Source organism: Xyrauchen texanus, chromosome 39 (genome assembly GCF_025860055.1).
Source record: "Xyrauchen texanus isolate HMW12.3.18 chromosome 39, RBS_HiC_50CHRs, whole genome shotgun sequence".
Taxonomy (NCBI): Eukaryota; Metazoa; Chordata; class Actinopteri; order Cypriniformes; family Catostomidae; genus Xyrauchen; species Xyrauchen texanus.
In genome coordinates, this window is record NC_068314.1 from 10,814,139 (window position 1) to 10,833,722 (window position 19,584).

General features: G+C 38.9%; 1 protein-coding gene across 1 annotated transcript in view; it reads left to right on the plus strand.

The window, feature by feature from the left end:
* Window positions 1-3,908: 3,908 nt before the first annotated feature.
* The window catches only part of LOC127632462 (serine/threonine-protein phosphatase 6 regulatory ankyrin repeat subunit C-like), a 68,003-nt gene continuing 52,327 nt past the window's right edge, over window positions 3,909-19,584 (plus strand). Inside the window, 9 exon segments of the mRNA XM_052111040.1 lie at window positions 3,909-3,935; window positions 12,430-12,513; window positions 13,447-13,525; window positions 13,922-13,992; window positions 14,097-14,297; window positions 14,874-14,961; window positions 17,362-17,504; window positions 18,349-18,561; window positions 18,648-18,726. Of these exon segments, the coding sequence (XP_051967000.1) occupies window positions 3,909-3,935; window positions 12,430-12,513; window positions 13,447-13,525; window positions 13,922-13,992; window positions 14,097-14,297; window positions 14,874-14,961; window positions 17,362-17,504; window positions 18,349-18,561; window positions 18,648-18,726 (985 nt within the window).

A 19,584-nucleotide genomic window follows, 5' to 3' on the forward strand; every position in this document is an offset into this window, starting at 1 on the left:
GAAAATGCCCAGTATGTCAGATTACCAGTCCAGCCCTGGTACTTTCTGTACTACTGATCTTTTGTAGTGTCTAGTAGAATCAGAATCAGCTTTATTGCCAAGTATGCTTACACATACAAGGAATATGTCTTGGTGACAGGAACTTCCAGTGCACAACAATACAAAAAACAATACAAAAACAGCAGTAAGACATAGATAATAATAATAATAATGAAAAAATATATATATATATATATATATATATATATATATATATATATATATATATATATATATGGTATATAAAGGTATATAAAATAGAATTATACATATACGTACAGACACACACCTTTATACATACACATACGTAGTACAAATCTGTTATATAAAGTACAAAAATGCAGTTTGTTATGTACAGTGCAAAATGTTTTTTTTTCCATTTGTATGTAATGGCAGAAGAGGATATGTTAGATAATATAAATAGGCTCAACTGTTTATAGCACATAATTATTGCTCAATGGGGCGGCTTTAACTGTTTATGAGATGGATAGCCTGAGGGAAAAAAAATTTCTTGTGCCTGACTCCCACTTCAACTTCAGAACCTGAATGACTCCACTGCGCTGTTTAGAATGGTGAGGGGGGTCAGTGTTGGTGTGTTTCTCCTAAAGTCCACAATCATCTTTACCGTTTTGAGTGTGTTCAGCTCCAGGTTGTTATGACTGCACCAGTGAGCCAGCCGTTCAACCTCCTTTCTGTAAGCAGACTTATCGTCATCTTGGATGAGGCCGATGACAGTGGTGACATTTGCAAACTTCAGGAGCTTGACAGAAGGGTCCTTGGCGATGCAGTCATGGTGTAGTGGGAGAAGAGTGGGGAAAGCACACATCCCTGGGGGGCACCGGTGCTGATTGTTCAGGTGCTGGAAGTGAATTTCCCCTGTCTAACAAGCTGCAGCCTGTCTGTCAGAAAGCTGGTAATCCACTGACAGATAGACATGGGAACTTAGTCCGGAGAATAGCTGGGATGATGGTGTTGAAAGCTGAACTATGTCCACAAAAAGGATTCTTGCATATGTCCCCGGTCTGTCCAGATGTTGCAGGAAATTATGCAATCCCATGTTGAAATGTCCCAGTAGGGATGCACATAGAAACTGATGTATGATGTAACAGTATGTGAGCTCGTCCATGTCTGTGGCTGCAGCTTCAAAAACACTCCAATCAGTGCAGTCAAAGCAGGCTTGTAGTTCCCGCTCTGCTTCAGTGGTACAACTCTTTACAGTCCTTACAACTGGCTTAGCTGATTTTAATTTCTGCCTGTAGGTCGGAAGAAGATGAACCAGAGAGTGATCAGAGAGTCCCAAAGCTGCACGTGGGACAGAGCGATATGCATCTTTTATTGTTGTGTAGCAGTGATCCAATATCTTCCGGTCTCTGGTGGGGCATGTAATGTGCTGTTTGTATTTGGGCAGTTCACGTGTGAGATTTGCTTTGTTAAAATCCCCAAGAATAATAATAACGGAATCCGGGTATTTTTGTTCGGTGTCTGTGATTTGTTCAGCCAGCTGTTGCAGCGCTATGTTCCCAGACGCGTCTGGAGCGATGTAAACACACACCAGAATAAACTAGGAAAACTCCTGTGGTGAGTAGAAGGTCTTACGCCGTTTCACACATACTCCACAGTGCGTATGCGGTGCGTATTTTTTTCCGTACCCATGTTAAGAGGTTAGAGCTTTTACACTACACGCGGATGCAGTCCGTCGATCCATTCCAGTTGCGGTGCGTATACAGCAGTGCAGCGATGGTTTACGGACAGAGTCTATTTTTCCTGTGTTGCACCGCACTGAATTAAAGTGGAAGCGCATTGTTCACATTAAAATAGACATAGATTGTCAAGAAACTGTAATAATTTCATCATATACGCAGAATTACAGTTAATGTGTTCTACAGTTACTAAATTACAGGGTCAAGAAAAACAAAAAAGTATGATTATAGTCCCAAAAGTTGCAAAATGCCATCATATATGATTTTTTTACCCTAAAAAAAGACAGAGTGAACGAAAATGCATCTCATTCTTCTCCTTCTTAGCAACAGATATAGCGCGATAGCTTTTCTTCTGTCAACAACTCGAACTACATGTAAAACAAAGAATCATAATGATTAAAATTAATTGTCATACTGTTTCAATGCCTTAAACAATTTCAAAGTTAACGTTTGGATTTAAAATCAAAATTCCTTACACATTTTTGATTTTGTGGCACACAGAATCTGCGGATCAGTAGCGCACTGCAAACGCAGCATATGTGAAAGCACTATAGCGCGTGCTGCTCCTGTACCGTATAGGCTACGCACCGCATACGCACTGCACACGGAGTATGTGTGAAACGGGCGTTACAGTTAATAAAGATTGCTTCCAAATTAGGACAGTACATCCTCTTTAACGTTGTTACATCTGTACACCAACTTTCATTGATGAAAAGCATGTTCCACTGCCTCTCGTTTTCCTCATTAACTCTGCAATGCGATCCGCTCTGAACAGCTGAAAGCCCGGCAGATTGAACGCGCTGTCCGGATTGGCTTCACTCAGCCAGGTTTCTGTGAAGCACAGTGCAGCAGAGTTTGAAAAGTCCTTATTTGTAAGTGTGAGGAGATGTAGTTCATTCGTTTTGTTGGGAAGAATGTGGAGATTCGCTAGATGAATGCTTGGCAGTGCTGTTAGAACGCTGCACTGGTGAAGCTTGCGTCCCTCGCCTGCGTCTCGTAGCGCGTTTAAACAACAGAGCTGTGCCTCCGACTAAAATATCCAGCAAAACGTCCAAATATTTTCTGCCGAATGTTCAGAAGTTCGTCCCTGGTAAAACTGACTGGAAAAAGATACACAGGACAAACAAACAAAAACAACAAAAGAATTGGGGAGCTCCACACCGAGGCAGCCATCTGCGGCGCCATCATGAGTTTAGTAGTGTGTCTGTTTGGATCTGCCATGTAACATTTAGAGTAAAGGTTTTGATGACACATACATTTATTTCCATTAAGCAGCTAGGAGTTTCAGACAAGAACCTTGGTTAGAATTAAAATAGCAGACTCATGTGTAGGCCTACACATCAGAGTTATGTGGCTGTTATCCGATTGGCTTGAGTAGATGATAGGTGGAGTCCACCTATTTATAGATTGCCCACAGCTCTTACAAGAATCCTTTCAGAATTCTGCCATTCACAAATGCACAGCAAGTGATCCACAAATAAATGCATGCAATTCACAAATAAATGCTGGACAGAGTTGTGTTAAAAAGTATATTTGTTAATCATTTTTAGTTGCAAATATAATTGTATTTATTTGTGAATTCACTTTATTTTTGTGCAACTCCTAAAATATATTTGTAAATTGTATTATTTTTATTTGTGAATTTGTTAAATTTGTGAATCTCTATTCAATTTATTTGTGAACCAACTTTCTATTAGCGAATCTCTTTCCATTTGACTCTGAATTAGAAACAGTTCTATCTCCATATTTTTCTGGTACTACCTTTCTACTGACTACTGATGCAGAATACATTTTCTCTTGGTGCCGTCGAGAGAAATGTAATCCTCTCAGAATCAGCTCGTTTCAGATGTTGTGTGCCAAGTTTTTGCTGTACTGCTGAAGTACCATAGGAATACCAAGGGCATATTTTAAGGGGTTTAAACTGGACCAAAACTTCAGCCCCGTCTAGTTCCACGCCTGTTCACTGCAGGAGCCTCATGTAGTCGTGTAGTATATGTCTAAAACACTAGAAGGAGCTGTAAAACATCAGGTACATTTTACAGCGCAACGGCACCAATGGATCCACTCTCTGTTAAGAATAAAAGAAATCTGAATTAACAGGCATTTATTACCTCAATATCCCAATGAATACTCAATAAATGAATACTCAGGACTGACTGATTTGATGAGATGGGAATTTTAAACATAAGTGAGCAGGTGAGCATCTAAAACTTTCTTTGGCTTTGGTATTTCTCTTCAGCATGGTCAATGTGGATTGGTTTGCTAACTCCATGTCTGTTGTCTATCGCAACAGTTTTCAGTAGATTTTTTTAAATGTAACCTGTACCGAATGTACCACGCCATACAAATAGATTTGGACAAAAGCACAGTCTGTAAAGCTAGTTATATCACGTAACAATCAGTTCAGATAAGTTTTACTCGTATAAGTATCAAGCGGTCAAGTTAAAAACCAACATGACGTCATCATCTCAGTATGATCTGCTGTGAACTGACTAACATGTGGACTGAAATCATTTGCGATTTAGATGCATTTTTGAATATTTGTTTGGAGTTGGTGGAAAATCGCAGCAAAACCACAGGATCACTTTTCTAGCTATGATGTATAATCCAAAAGTTAAAAAAAGCATCCCTATAAAATGCTGTAAGAAATGCCGAACTAAGAGACCGGGTAAAGATAGTTTCGGTTTGAAATTCACAATCACATTTGGGAGCGTTTGATTGTCTTACTGCTCTTTCCCCATTGCCTTATAACAAGTAATACCAATATAGACTATCAATGAACGGAGAAAGGTCCGAGACATCAGAGAAATCAATTTATCCAATTTTCATGAGCAACCACTTGGCAGCGCCATGATGATTCTAATTGCCTGTTTTGTATTTCAGGGTAGGGTTGCACCAGCTGTGCGTAACACCGTGTCCTAACTACACGCGACGCGATAAAATTCCAGCGACAGCAAGTGTGTCTGTCCACACTAGACGCGACGCGACTGTGAGACGCCACACGTCAATCAAAAATCACAGCCATTCAGAACAGCGTGTGGGCGGAGTCTCTCTGTGAAAGCGCACTGCTGGCCCGCACCCGCACTGGAAATGGGTAAGGACATAATCAAATCAAGAAATAACATTATTAAAAATCAAAACATTAACAAAATATACTGACTACCTCTGAATATCTCTACTACGACTGCGATGGACTGGCGACCTGTCCAGGGTGTCCCCCGCCTTTCGCCCAATGTTAGCTGGGATAGGCTCCAGCCCCCCGCGACCCTGTACACAGGATAAGCGGTTGACGATGGATGGATGGATGGATCTCTACTACGAGCAGCGCGGGCGCGGCCAGATCTGCCTCGCACGCGCCGAGTGTGCACAGCTCGGACTACTGTCATTGTCATTGCGACTCCCCACCTGAAATACGCCTGTATTTCAGTAGATTGTCTGGAATGACACCCCTGGATACAGGGACACAAATCGTCATGCCTATTCACTCTACTTTACATTGAAAATAAAGCGGAATTTGTTTTACACAGGTTGATGCATCATTAGTAGCCTACAATATCTAAATGCTACATTCATTCATTCATTCGCTGTAGATGAAAGTCTAAACTTAACTTACCATGTGTATTCAATGCTTCAGCTATACTTCTCCAGACGGAATCCTTTTTCCTGATGTCTTTGTGGAATTTGTGGGATTTATCGTAGAGAATTGAATGCCTTTGAACTTCGACAATCAGTTCCTCGTCGTCATGTTTGATGATTAAATATTCATGACACGCAGAACTTCCATCCAATGAGATCTCTGTGTGGGCGGATCTGTCAGCCGCGACGTCGCAGAAATAGGAACCGTTTCTAAATTAGAAACTTCGCGTGTCGCCGTCGCGTCTGGTTAGGACAAAAACTCTGATTAACATGGAAAAGATACCTTTTATCGCGTGTCGCGGCGTCGCGTGTAGTTAGGACACGGTGTAAAGGTGCGTACACACTGCCAGCGACTTTATCGCTGCAGGTCGCCAGTGGCTGGCGGTGAAGTCGCTAGTGGGTGTTCCCACTACTGGTTGCCTAGTAACGTTTATAAATTACATTCACGGATGCCATTCCATTGCTGTTGACAGCGAATCTCTTTTCTTGCCACTAAAAACAAACATTTTGGAGGGAAAAGACTAAATATAAATGGAATCAGTACATAAAATGCTTTATATCAAAGATGAATGAGAAACCAGGCGTGCTGTTTGCCAGAGCGGCTGTTTATCTGCGGCGAAAATGCAAATGCCGGTCTGTCTGGGTCCACAAAATCCCCGCGATCTCAGATACACCTTTCCACGCAGTATTTTTCTTAAAAATGTCCTTGTATGTGGGAAGAGACATATCATAGAGCACTGGAAAATGTCAAGAATTAGCCTTTCATCCATCTTTCCGTTACTGCAGTAGCTGAGAGAGAGAGAGAGAGAGAGAGAAGGATCACGTGAGCTCTCTCGTCGTCTCTCCTATTGGCTGTCGCTTCCATTAGTCGCTGCAAAGTTGAAGTTTTCTCAACTTTGTCGCGTCGCAGGACACGCCCACATCTAGCGCCAACGGTCGCGACAGCTCGTGTCGCCGGAAGTCGTTGTGCTCGCATTGAAAACGAATGGGGGCGCGCGATGTCGCTGGCAGTGTGTACGCACATTAAGAGTTTAGTAACCACTAGTTATTTTGAAAACTAATTCAGTGCTTAATTTGGTTGCACCACCTGTTCTGAGGGCAAGACTTAACTAGTAGGTCGTTAGCTCCATAGATATTATATAGAGACTAGATGCCCTATTGGCCGCTTCGCACTGAGAAATACGGCCGCCATCTTAAACCGGTCGTACTCCTAGTTTCGTTGCGCTGCAGCAGTTAAGATGCCAGAGCACTGTGGAGCATTTTCCTGTTCTAATCGGCGGACCATCGCAAATAGGGCCCGGGGGATTACTTTTCACAAGTAAGTTTTAACATTACCGTACTATTGGTTGTATTTTGTGAATAGAATATTACCAGATAATTGAGAAGGAGTAAGGATCTTTGATATTACTGTACTGAAATCGTAGCCAGCTAACGTTAGCTAGGCTATGTTTACTGCACCAGCCGGTGTTCACCCGGCATGGAGAGGTGGGGTAAAGTAATAATTACAAGAGCTTCTCGGTTATCAAATACAAGCATTCAACGGCCCTGTTGTATAAACATAGGTTATTTGTGTTTGCGTACGTGATATCAGGAAGCAATGTAACTTAATACACGCATGACGGCGATGCGCAAATCGAGTTACCCCTCCCACTTCTGCTAGTTTTATTGATAACCTATATTTATTATCCTGTGCGAATTGGCCATTAATATTACAGACGTCCTGTGGTAAAATTACATTATTACTCCATCTAACGTTACCCTAAAGTTAATCCTGAATCCGAACAGGGCTTTAGATTACAATTGACACAATAATTCTATGTATGAATAAAACAATTATTATTGGTATAATAACAGTGGCCAGTGAATTTTACACAAGTGTCATAGACTGTATTATCAGTGTTGGGCAGTCACTACTTGTAGCTTAGCTAGTAACGTAGTATTTTGTTGTTAGCTATAAATAGTTTCTTCAACTTATTAAAATATCTTACTTTACTGCAACTATCCGTTTCTGATTCTTTATCATATAGTGTGTGATTTATTAAATACCTTATATCCTACATCACATATTTTGATTTTGGACGTCTGGTCACTTTATATCTTATATCAGAATATTATATTACTGTTAAGCCTACTATGAATATTAAAATACGCCGAACCATGTATCATAGCTACATGAATGACCTTTGCAGCAAAAAAACTCTGCGTGAAAATCAGTTCGGTATTCAGTGAGGTATGATTAATTAAATGCGCTGACAGTTCATTGCACCTGCCATACAGATTACACTGAGTGGAGCGGGTGACCGGTCTAAGATGGCGGCGCCGCGGTTCGTCCGCGCCAGTAGGCAGTAGCGGTCGATAGGGCGTCTATCTATATAATGTGTATGGTTAGCTCTCTGTAAAGTAATGCGTAGTCGCATAATATGACTTTTACCTCTATTGATCCAATCCAAGCCTTGACATTTGTACACATAAATGTTAAAAAGCTGTGAATTTCTGGCCTTTGTTACAGTTGTTGTTCAAACCTTGTTTGCTCACCTAACTGTCAGCTGTAATAAATTATATTCCCATTGAAATACGATACGTACAAAAAAATATTGAATGTAAATAACAATATGCAATAACTGTATCTAAAATTAATAAGGGGGCAACAAATAAATAAATACTAATATAACAGGCTTTAAACATTTATCCATTTTAATATCTATTTCGTATTTTGAAACTTGACACCGGGCGGCGTAAGTGCACTATTAGACAGGTTTAATGTAGACGAAGTACATTTTAAATAATGTTTTCTCCACTGATCTATATATATATAACTGGATAGCTCATGACGTCACAACAGTGAAGCTACTGCGCCGCCATCTTGGTATTCCCTAACATTCTGTACTCCTATGTGTCTCAATGGGAAATCGTCTGTTTTGGTGAGTAATTTGTACCCATCCAGTCACATTAAAACACATTTCTTATGTCTGCATACACTGTATCACAATGCAATCTTCCTAAATATGTAATTCATTATTTATTTTGACTTTAATTTCCCCCCCCTGCTTATTCTAAATGTGAGCGTGTTATGTTACTCTTTATTGCAGCAGCATTACGTTCAGCAGCGCACGTGTTTCAATAGAAACAAGTTTAAGAAACTGAGGTAAGCTATCAGTAGACATTTTCAAACATATTTTTTGCAGGCTTTAAAGTTTTTATTCTGAATACATAATTATGTTTTGTAGCTTTTGTTTACGTTGAACGTGTATTGTGGTTATTTTCTTAGGATAAATGAATATTAGCTATGCAGCCAAGGTTAACTTAGTGAGTTATACTGTTATTCATTGTGGTTATTTTCCTAAGTCAGCTTTTTTGGTCAAGTTGAATATCTAATTGCAGATCAACACCGGTTACATATGATAAATATAATGTGGGCTTTCATTAATTCTCTGTGTGTAATTTGTACTTTTTGCAGTGCAGGCCTGAATACGGTCCAGCTCACGGGCATCATTTATAAAGTGATCAATTGGAATAGACGAGGACCAGGGCAGGACTGGTAATCTGGACTACCGGACATTTTTCCGGTGGACCGACAAACTTTGGGGCCGATCAGGGTGGACTGGCCATCGGGAGAACCGAGCGGGTCGCTGTGTCGGCCGCGATAATCTAAAACGAGCCGCCGCGTTAGCGAACACTACCCCCAACAACTTTTTGACAGTTATGTCAAATCCGGGCCGATTTCTCTTTCCAGTCCAGCCCTGAAAAGGTGCACATGGATATTGTTGAAGTTAAACAAGGTAAATTTGCCATTTGGATTTCAATAAACATCGCACTGAATGCTAGATAAAACTGGAATTGGTTTGCAACAGGAGGAAAAGCTGTATGAGGAGTCAGCCTGGCTTCACTGAAGAGCTGTTTTAACAGAGTAAAAAATATTATACTGTCTGTTTTTATTTGCAATGAAGATACTTTTGCAACATGCAGTATAAGTCTCATAAAATTACTGTGTTTCAGATAGTTATAACATTTAATATTAATAGAAAAGTTGACCCAAATATGTAAATTCTGTCATCATATACTCAACCTCATGTCCTTCCAAATCCATGTGACTCTTTTGCAGAACCCCCAAAAATGTATTTTGTATTCCATATAATGAAAGTAAATGGTGAGCAAAATAGCTTGTTTTGGTCACCAATGGCTTTCATTATATGGGCAAAAACATTTTTTTAAATGTCATCTTTTGTGTTCCACAGAAAAAGTCATACAGGTTTGGAAGGACATGAGGTTGAGTAAATAGCTGTGCATAAGGTCTTAAGTTGGGGTATAAAGTTCAAGGCTTCAGTAACTACTAGTTAGTTTGCAACTAAGTTGGTGCTTAATTTGGTTAGCTCACCTGTTCTTTAAGTCCATTTTTTTTATGTACTTGGAAGCTTTTGTTATTGAACAAATAAATATGTATGATTTCCTTGAGTGTGCATATGTCAATAAACCTATTTCTGATTATGATTTAAAATATCAGGGATTGTTGAAATAATTAAATGCTCACAAGCTGGTATGTACATGTTCCAGAAATGAATGCAAATGGATAATTCCATTAAGTAAAGGTAAATTAATGTGTGTGTGTGTGTGTGTGTGTGTGTGTGTGTGTGTGTGTATATATATATATATATATATATACACACACACACACATACTACATATGAACTTGTGTGTGTATACTATGCTACATTTTTATATTTGGTTCTGGATTTATTCTAAGAGGTACTGTCTAGTTACAATATCAACACAAAGCTAGTCGTTTTTATTAACTTCAAAATTTGTTGATGTGCATGCACCCCCTAAATTAGTTCACATTTACTATATAATCTAGTCAAAATGGTTAATAATGTTGGCAAATTATGCAGATGTATAATTTGTCAACATTATGAACAATGAGCATCAACAGATTTAAACTATGAAGGCAGAGAAACATTGCATCCTGTAACAATCTGCAGATGGATAACTTTGCTTTAAAAAGGGGTATTAATACACTTTGGTGTTGTATTTTTACTGTTGATTATTAAAGATTATGATCGTTATGGACACTCTACATGGGGATAACGACTAATGTGTGCTTAATATGTACATAGTCATAAATTACAACCTGTAGGCACTTTAGCCGCATCCTTAAAGGGGTCATGACATGAGAAACCAAATTTGCCTTGATCTTTTGGTATATAAGAGGTCTTTGTATCATTAAAACGTCCTGCAAGTTTAATATTTTAAGACGTCCTCCCCATTCTAAACGAATCATTTATTTAATCAAACTCAAAATACAGCTCGTTCTGGATTCATGGTTAGAAGTGACGTGTCGGTTAGAAGTGACGTAACAGCGTTTGCATATGACCGCCTCCAGCACAAGATAACTACGCTTTAAGCGCAAGATTACGCTCATTTCGTATCGCCGTGCGCCTCACAAGTGTTCAGTCGATGGACAGCGAGCTCTGACAGAGACTACTTGTGCACAGGAAAATTACGATGCCACACAGATGTGCTGTTCCTGGCTGTGGTCAAACAAAACCTCTGAATAAGCTGCCGAAAGATCCAGACGTCAGGGAAAAATTGATGCAGTTTATTTTTTGCGGACGTTCCAGTCACGGCAGTGTTAACTTAAGCGTTTGTTCTGTACATTTTAAGGATGACTGTTTTGAGAACAAATCTCAATATGATGCTGGCTTTGCCAGAAAACTGTTGCTCAAAGATAAGTCCGTGCCGACTATTCTGGGAACAACGACGACGCAAACTGTAAGTAATCTATTTTAAACTTTAAACTACTTTTTAAAGCGCAATTTCATTCATTATGAATAATCACAGTGTTTTTACTTAGTTTACTTGCATATTGTTCTGGCTGGGGCGTCAATAATTGATACATAGGCACTGACGTTAGCCAATCATAACAGTGGGCGTTAACACTGAAGTCTTAAATGGAAAACGCCCCCAAAACAGACTGTTTGAATCAGAGGATGAGAAACAGGGTGGGAAAAGGTCATAAATCACTAGATTTTAAAAGTTTTTCTTAAAAAAAAAAAATATTAATACTATAATTGCACCTAAGGGAACATAATAATACAATAAAAAAAACCATGTCATGACCCCTTTAAGTGAGTGTTGTTTCGCGGTTAAACGCTGCACATGCCGCGATGCCCTCTGTCGGTAGGGAATAGTAAGATGGCCGCCAGAGCACTTCCGGTAGCTTCACCTACTGCTGGCAGTTTAGAATTCTATGAGCTATCCAGTTATATATATAGATCAGTGGTTTTCTCCCATAAATGTAAACGAGTGCCAACATCAACATATATCGAAAGGACTGAAGCCTGCCAACCCAAGCATGAGCCCACTGATGTCTTTAAATAAGTCTGCTTTTAATTCTGTCTGTTACTCCTGGTCTGAGGCTTCCGTAAATATTTAGTTTATTTTTCAAAGGTGTGATAACATGAATTTCACAAACGTTGTCAAATCCAGCAACTTATTCTTCCTAGGTAGTTGTCACTGTAGTCCTGGTACCTTGCAAACAAAACACAAGTATGTGGAGTGATATAAACCTGTGTACCCTGACTCCTGGAAATTACAGAAAAACATTTAGTTGTGTGTTGTTTTGAGAAAGCTCTTGACATTTTTGTTTGCAATATAAATCACATGGGCCACATGCATTCTGTCTGTGACTTTCTCCAACATGAATTTAAGCATTGTGATTTGGATATTAAGAGAATGTCAGGTTTTACAGTGGTCTACACAGGGAGTTGTTTTGCCACCATCAGCTGCCTTGCTCTTGTGTGCTGTTGAGAATCCATGCTAGAGGATCCATCAAAGGTGGAGGTTGGATGCACTGGGGAGAACATCACTGACCAACTGGATCAAGAATTTGCTGTTGCTGTCCTTCTGGTCCTATCACCTGTCTGCACTGCCCATTCCCTCCATCATAAGCAGGACGCCAAAGCCCACTTTCAACCTTTTTAATGGTGTTTTGATTTCATTCATTTAATTCAAAGTGTAGCTCCACTGATCCTGCTATGTCTGTCTTTTTATCTTTAAGTCACTCTTGGTCCAGGCAATAATCAGCCAGAATGCAGAAATGGTGACATTTTTATTGGAACAAAAGGAAGAAGTCAATGAACTGGTATGTTTTCAAGTTAATTCCTTACATAGATTATAGAGCTATTCCATTTTGATACATAAAGTCTCAAGTAAATTGCAATTGAAAACTTATACAGAAAGGCTTCTGTCTTGAAGCATTGTTATATGTACAAACCTTTTGTTTCCTACAAATTCCATTACATCTTTTATTTAATTAATAAAGGCAGATGCTATTTGCACTCTGGTGCAAATAGAGTTAGATACTATTTGCACCCATATTTAAATACTAACAAACAAGACATGGGTATCACTCGTAGCGTGATGCCCATGGCTCATAGCATGGCCACCATGGGGCACAGCCGCATGGGGACTCCTCCCATCACCTTTAGTGGACCCCCAGGCCGGCACAGAAATGCGCAAGGCCTCGGCAAAAATCACCTAGGGGCGTCATGCAGCGTCTATCATCCCAGTACCATGGAGGCATCAAGTACATTGCCCATTGGGTTCGGGTCTTACCTACTTCCCTAATGTAAGTATTACTATCCAGTGTTGCAATCTACACACAAGCTAATATTTGCTAATGGGGTGCAAATAGCTGCTCTATGTGGCAAATGCTAATTACACAAGGGTGCAAATAGTCACCTATTTAAAAGCAAGCTTCTGTTGATCGCAATCGTTCCCACGGCTCAGCATTGATTGTGTGTAGATTGCATCTCTGTATTACTAATATTGTTGTAACTATGTTTTTTTGGCAGAAAACATAGTTTTCATGTAATTTGGTTGTGACTGTAATTTTACTGGCAAATCTGTGGCATCTGCTTTTTAAAAAATCCAAGTTTAACATACATGAAAATATCAAGCTAAAAGACTGTATATTAGAAATCTAGAAATGTAGTATTTTGCTAGAAAATGAATGTGTTTAGCATGCTGTCAGCTAAGAAATTGGCATTGCTGCAGCAGTCATTTATTCCTTCAGGATGAAGTGTGTCACACTGCCCTGCATGCTGCAGCATGTGTGGGTGATGTTCATATCATGGACCTCCTCATCAGTTCAGGTGAGGTCAGAATATAACATTTACTGTATCAGGATCTGTAACAATTTAATTGCACACATTTTTGGTTAATTATGTTATATTTATTTATTTTGTCATTGCAGACCTAGAGTACAATATTAATTTTCAATATCTCTTTGAAAAGCAATATTTGTTTTTAATAAAATTTTGGTCTTGTTAATTTTCAGAGTCAGAAAAATATTTTTCAGAAATTTACCTAAACTGATATTTAAAATATTGCAAATTTCTATTTTTTTATATGTTTAGTTTAAATAAACATTCAAGAAACATAATATCTGTCTGTCTGTCTGTCTGTGTTAAATATTAATCTTTATTTTTAAGTTGCATTCTGCAGCCAATTTGAGTGATGAAGACGTTCTCTGTTTTTATGTTTTTCAGGTGCTAATGTGAATGCTAAAGATCAGGAATGGCTGACTCCTCTGCATCGAGCAGCTGCCTTACAGAAAGAGGTAAAAGTTGATTTTTTTTTTTTTATTATTGTTTTGCTGTATATTGTGTTTATGTTCTGTAGTTTTGTTTTGAAATTTGAATTTGAAAAATGTTTACATTTTAGAGGGCCGTTGTGCTGCTGTTGAGACAGGGGGCAGAGGTGAATGCGCAGGACAGGCTCTTGCAGAAACCGCTACATGTCGCTGCAGCCAACAGAGCAACAGAATGTGTTGATGTTCTGGTTTCTTACTTGAGCAGTCTGAATGAAGCAGATTTATTTGGCAGAACAGCTTTACATCATGCAGCCCACAGTGGACATACAGAGGTATGGAAAGAGCTAGGATAGATTATATACAGTTAACGTTTAATGAAGCATTGAATTCCGAAGGACTGTTTTGCACATGTGACTGCTGGATGTTAGACAGAGACAAGGGATGCATCTCAATCAGCTCCCTAGTTCAGTAGTAACTGATATGGGAGTTTTTAGATTTTTAGAGCTGGCTCAATTGCAAAATCCTTCCAGTGCACTAAAACAATCGCTCCTTAAAAAAATCACACAATGCACTATAAAAACAGGGAGCATTGTTGCTCACTATGTTCCCTTACCGGAGACGTTGTCACATCTTCTGAAGTCTCTCGTCGTTAGATGACAAGCACAAGTGTAAAACTATGAAGTCTAAACATTATTTTCTCTTTAAAGAAGCTACACTAATATGCGCAAGCTCATTAATGTGTCGCACGTGATTTGAATCATACGTGTTCAAATGTTCAGTGGATCAGTACCCTTACCAATGCCCAAATTCGAGTTCACGATATACTGATTCATGACATAGGGAGCTGAATGAGACACAGGGAATGTCAAGCTGCTGTATTTAACTGTGGGACTCATTTCCATTTTAAGACAGTGACCCTGCTCATACATAAAGGGGCCAACCTGAGTGCCAAAGACTTAAAGGACAGACAGCCTATTCATTTGGCTGCTTATCTAGGTATCTATTTTTCTGAGTTCTGTAATTTAATAGTATTTAACTAATACTAAATGCAAGTTTGGACACACCTACTCATTCATTATTTTTACTATTTCAACATTTTAGAATAATATTAAAGTTAGCAATAGTATGAAATAACAGAAACTGAAGTCTGGAAATTTGTAGTGACCAAACATTTTAAACAAATTGTGCCAAAGTGCAGGGGAGTTACATTGATTACATTGATAAGTAAACATCTACAGTTCAAATCTTTCAAACAGTCTCCGGTCGCTGCCCTCTCACTTGATGCCGAAAAGGCATTTGATATGGTAGAATGGGATTATCTTTTTAAGATTTTGGAAATGTATGGGTTCAGGAGTACATTTATTGGTTGGATTAAGTTACTTTATAAACACTCTGTAGCAGCAGTACAATAACATTTATTAATTACAGATTATTTTACACTGGATAGGGGCACTCGGCAGGGCTGCCCTCTTTAGCCATTATTGTTTCGTTTGAAAGGAGGATGATTTTCCAGGGGTGATTGTGGGAGGTATGGCGCATAAACTTCTGCTTTACGCAGATAATATTTTATTATTTGTCTCTGGCCCTACTAGATATATGCCTTGCCTCCACAGAATTATTCATTCCTTTTCCAAGTTCTCAGGATACAAAGTCAACTGGTCAAAATCCGAAGCTTTGGCTCTGACAGCGTACTGTCCAGTAACGGACTTCCAGCCGGGCACCTTCCACTGGCCCAAACAGGGCATTAAGTATTTGGGTATTTTATTCCCAGCAAATTTGTCTGATTTAATTTTGACCCTTTAATGAAAAGGTTTTCGAGTGATGTTGACGGTGGGCTTCATTACATTTATCAATGATTGGGAAGTTTAATGTTATTAAAATGAACTGTATTCCAAAAATTCAACTACCTGCTGCAGTCAGATAGATTTATATAGATTTCCCCCGCTCTTATTTCAAGCAATTTGATAGCATAGCAAAGTCCTTCATTTGGAATGGTAAACTTCCCAGCTAACATTTCAACAAATTACAAAGGAGGGCTAGGCCTATCCATGATTATGTTTTATTATTATTCGTTCGGTCTAACCAGAGAAGTTAAATTATACCTCATTATTTCGCATCTGCACTTGGTATGGACAAAAATAGAGCCTGACAGATATGGGATTTTTGAGACCGATACCGATTTTAGAGGGGGACAATTCACAGATTACCGATATGGTGGCCGATGTAGTTAATTTTGGAGCTGGAATGAAAACAGACCTTTTCTATGTGGATTGTTCACCTATTTTGCACCGATATGACTATGCAAAGGTACTCAGAATGCTGCTTCTTAACAAATATTTTTTACCAAAAAATATTTTACATTATTATTATACGTTGTCAACAAATTCTAGAAATGAACACTGAGAAAATAAAGAATAAATAAAAATACAATAAATAACTTAAAAAACATAAGTACTGTATGTTCAGTATCAGTCAGTTGCTGACCATTTAAATAGAGAATAAATAAAAATACAATAAAAAGCTTAAAAAAAATCAGTACTCTTTAGTATCAGTCAAATGCTGACTATTTTAATACTGCCAGTAAATTATTGGCAGGTTGTAAAACAAGAAGCATTTACACCTGCTGAGACAAGAGATAGAGACCCTAGTGGATGGCAGCAGCTTCTCCACTTCCTTGAGGATGGCAGCGGGCTCTTCCACCTCCTGGCAAACCACTCCAGTACCATCTAACAAATCCTCTCCTCTGCGTCACGATCCTCCATCAGTGGCTAGGGCTCTCTGACGGTCTTCCTCCAGTGCCGGGTTTAGGCACCAGTGTGGCAGACGAGCCTCTTGTTTGGTAGGGAAAGGAGGAAGTAGGAACTGGAGGAACAACCTACAAGACTTTAATTACAACGACAACTGAATCATATTGACACATACACACACACGCAGCAGCCTTGTGCGTCTCTCTCTCTCTCTCTCTCTCTCTGGCATCCCCTGCTCCTCCTATATCTCTCTCCTGCTGATTGGGCAACTCATCCATACTCACGGCTTGGCCATGCCCTCCTCATCACACAAATAAAAATGATCTTATATTTGAGCTTCTTCATAGCAGCCACTCTTTGTCTAGAATACAATAAATCTCTACACCTAAAACTTCATGCGGTTCATACTTTTTAACAGTATCGTAACATTAAAACAGTAGAGAAGAATTCCTATGATTGCTGGATTAAATATCACAGTTTATATTTGTCTCCAAAACCAAATTCAAGCATTTATGCAAAATACATTTTTAGTCAAGAAATGTATTCAAGTATGTCCAAACTGTGCACTGGTACATAGATTCCTACTCAAAATATCTCTTGTTTTCCTGGTATGTTGTTCTATTTTGACTTAAATGTGTCTGATGGTCAGGACATCTGGAGGTTGTGATGCTCTTCGTATCGTGTGGTGCTGATGTATCCTGCAGGGTTATGGATGGTTTTACTCCTCTACATGTGGCTGCTTTTAGTGGACACACTGAATTGGTGCAGTACCTTCTGAGACACGAGGCAGAGGTGAGGAACCACATCCAGACATATGTAGTTATCACTTAGCTTTTTTCCTGAAAGTATATTAAAATATATTTAGTAGTTCTAAAACAAAGATTGCTTTAAGGGATAGCTCACCCAAAAATGTAAATTCTCTCATCAGTTAGTCTCATGCCATCCCAGATTCATTAGAACACAAACAAGGATTATTAGAAATATATCTCTGCTCTGTAGGTCCATACAATGCAAATGAATGGTGATCAGATCTTTTGTATCAGACCTTCCTATCACATAAAGGAAACATAATGTGGCTTTTATAACATCATCAGAAAATAATGTTTTTCAGAGGCAGAAAAAGTTATTGCATTGTGATTAAATATTGAGAAATAAAACTTTCCTTGATTTTCAGTTAAAAGAGTTTATATATAAACAAACATACTCTTTCAGAAGTGAAAACTTCCTCCCTTCCAATAAGGTCATTTATTGAAATACAGCTGCAAAAATGACTTCAGTCAGAAACCTGAAAAACAATGCCTTCTGGCTGATAAACATTTGTGTGGCACTTTATTTTTCAGTACTGTTCAACATTTACGTACTATATAATTACAACAACTACAGTATAGGTGCTAACCCTAAGCCTAACCCCAGCCCTAACCTTAACCCATATTAAGTACATGTAGTTACCTAATTATACTCAGTACTTTCTTGGGTAGGTACACTGTAAGTATACTGAAAGTGCACGTACTGTAAAATAAATTGCATCAGATATTTGCCCACCCTGTCACAGTGAAGTAATTAGGAGTCTATGTATGAATACATACAAATATTAATTGTCTTCAAATGTTTGAGTTGTTTTAATTGCTCCTATCAGATTGACAAAGCTGATGTGTTTGTTAACACTGCACCTCAGATGGTTTGTTACACTGGGCAAGAGACTGCAGCCAGTGAGCTGGTCAACTGTGGTGCCATTGTTAACCAGACAAACATGTGTGGCTGCACACTACTGCACCTGCCTGCTGTCTCCACTGATGGAGTGCTGTGTTTCAAGCAGCTGATCAATAACGGGACAGATGTCAACATGCAGGTCTGATGTTCCACATAAACTACTGTAAGACAAGCAGATGGTCTTTCTAAAAATAAAATTCCACTGAACTTTTGTTTTATTTGCAGAATATAGAAGGCAAGAAACCTTTGCATATGACTGCCATGCATGGGCGATTCACCTGTTCCCAGATACTCATTAAAAATGGTAGATACTCGCTCAAATACGTAGATACACAGAAAATCATTAAAATACACAGTTGCTCCAGCCACAACTATTAGCTGTTGTATACTTAGTGGGCTGCCTTTCCTACAGCTTACATTAGCAATGTCTATTTACACATACTGTATATTTATGTATCCATTTGATATATATTGTACATTATTTACACAGAGAAAATAGCTTGTATTTGACCAAAATTTCATTATTGTCAACAAGTGGACTAACATGTGAGAATGAAATGAAAAATTCCCCAAAAATATGCAAGAATGATCCTGACACCACCCCTGTTTTCTAGTCTCTCAATGAAGCCCTTGAACTGAAATGGTGGACATCGGCCGATTCTTTAAAAACAGCCTAAGATCAGGGATGTCAAAATGGAGTGAAAAAAACGCATCTGACAATCAGCCTGCCTACAGCTCGTGCTGTTTGTGTAAAATACATTTATTGTGTGGAATAACTTTAAACTGGGTGAAAATGATAGCAGCTTTGCAATTTGTAAACTTTGTTCTGCTGGAATGTCATGAGTGTAGTCTAGTGTTTACACAAGCATATGCCGTATGCCCACCTATCTTTCTTAGGATTTTTCATATGACCACCTAAAATAAGTGATGATATGTATGGCCGCCAGAGCAAAGAGTAGGCTTTTGACCTGGAACTTTTTCAATCTACTAACGTCATGCTGCAGCACCGTTGATTGTATTGTATATGTGTGTTTTTAATAAGCGTACAGAGATTCTCTCTAAATGCACACAGAGCAGTGGGAGGCGGGAGCGCAACTGATGGCACAGGCAATATAGACAGTCCAACTAAGCTGATCCACCAATGAGAACGTTCATTTCAGAT